Consider the following 1757-nt stretch of genomic DNA (forward strand, 5'->3'; position numbering starts at 1 on the left):
GGCTATGCTGAGCCACCCATCCATGGTATTGGGTCTCAGGAGAGATATCCTGTGGCAGGAGAGGCAGCAACATATGTGGCCTAAGAGCAAAATCATCCAGGATGGAGCCCAGACATGTGAGACATTTTCCCATTTACAATATCCAACTATCAGTTGCCTCCTTCCCCGGCGCCTGTGGAGGGAGCTGTTCAGGTCTTCGCTTTCAGAGCCCTCTGCATTCCCGCCTCTCTGCAGCTTCCTCACATTGGATGGTCATCAGATTTCCCTCATGGGCTTCTCTTGGAAATCCAGAAAAACCTCATGAGTAAAGGATTCTTATTCCTGTCAGTAACACGGGGCAGAGCCAGAGTCTTGACTCACAGATTCTGTGGCCTGACACTGGCCTGGCTCTCAGGTGACTCCATTCACACAGTTTCTGCTGAGAGACTGCAGGGTGGCCAGCGAGCAGCAGAGGGCATTGCGGGTCTGTCTCAGGGTCTGCACGGGAGCACCCGCAGCTGTGCCGACCCCCTATCTCCCCAGGGCTAGGGCAGCAAAGCCTGTGTTTGCTGCTGGGGAGTCAGCAGCTGTGTCCTTCCAAGCTGGGCAGAGTCTCGTGCTCACAGATCTGTGGAAGGTCCCATAAGCTGCTTCCTCCTTGGTCTCTCCAATGGGGCAAACTCTGAGTCTCACCCCTCAGACATTCTGTCTAAAGAACGAAGCTCAGACCTCAGCTGGTTCTCAGGGTGAGGCAGAGATCACCAGTGGATCAAACAAATTTACATGAACAGCTCCTCCCCACCAGGCAAGTGGAGAAGATAAAAAAAGGCCTGTGCAGCCCAGCACAGCACTCAGGTTTCAGGATGGCTGTGTTCACCTGGGCCTGGATCCCCTCCTCCTCATGTTCCTCTCTCACTGCACAGGTAGGAACAGTCTTTTGATGTCCAGGGTCAGGTCCTGAGCCTGTGTCATCCTCCTGTGGCTCATACCCCTAAACAGCTTAACCCTGGTCACTGTCCCAGCACCTACAACTATCTGTCTGCAGGTTCCCTCTCCCAGCCCGTGCTGACTCAGCCACCCTCCCTCTCTGCATCCCTGGGAGCCTCTGCCAGACTCACCTGCACCCCGAGCAGTGGCTTCAGTGCTTCAGTGTTGATGACTTCTCAATACTCTGGTCCTAGCAAAAGCCGGGGATCCCTCCCCAGTTTCTCCTTAGAATACTATTCAGACTCAAATAAACACCAGGGCTCTGGAGTCCCCAGCTGCTTCTCTGGATGTAAAGATGCCTCGGCCAATGCAGGGATTCTGCACACCTCTGGGCTGCAGCCTGAGGATGAGGCTATTACTGTAACATATGGCATAACAACTCTAAGACTTACTCAGTGCCCAAAACCTACAGAGAAGTGAGCAAAAACCTCCCTTCTGTTCTCTGGGTTTGCACAGTCATCTTGGCTGGTGACTTTTCCCAAGTCTAGCTCAGGGATGCCTTCTGTTGTCAGTTCTTCAAACAACACCTGATTTTCCTCAAACAACTGGATCTGACAGGGCCATATGCTTATATTTAGTTTAACTTTTAGCTCTATCCATTGTTCATATTGCCTCACCCTAATTATGTTTTTTCAAGGAGAAATTTGTGGTTTAGGATAAAAATATCTCGTTGGAGACTTTGGTGGAGGTTGAAAGATGCTGATTTGGGTCAAGCCAAGCTTAGTTTGAAAAGTGTAAAAAAATCGAAGTAAAACTTAAGTCCTGAAAGAATCCTGTTCTGGGTCCACGGG

At 50.9% G+C, this 1757-nt stretch overlaps 1 gene segment (V, D, J or C); it reads left to right on the forward strand.

The window, feature by feature from the left end:
- Positions 1-528, forward strand: part of LOC105502965 — an 8491-nt gene extending 7963 nt beyond the window's left edge. Inside the window, 2 exon segments of the V gene segment in view lie at positions 235-304; positions 395-528. Coding sequence covers positions 235-304; positions 395-528 — 204 coding nt within the window.
- Positions 529-1757: the final 1229 nt, after the last annotated feature.

The sequence above is a fragment of the Colobus angolensis genome, unplaced genomic scaffold, assembly GCF_000951035.1.
Source record: "Colobus angolensis palliatus isolate OR3802 unplaced genomic scaffold, Cang.pa_1.0 Scaffold826, whole genome shotgun sequence".
Classification (NCBI taxonomy): Eukaryota; Metazoa; Chordata; class Mammalia; order Primates; family Cercopithecidae; genus Colobus; species Colobus angolensis.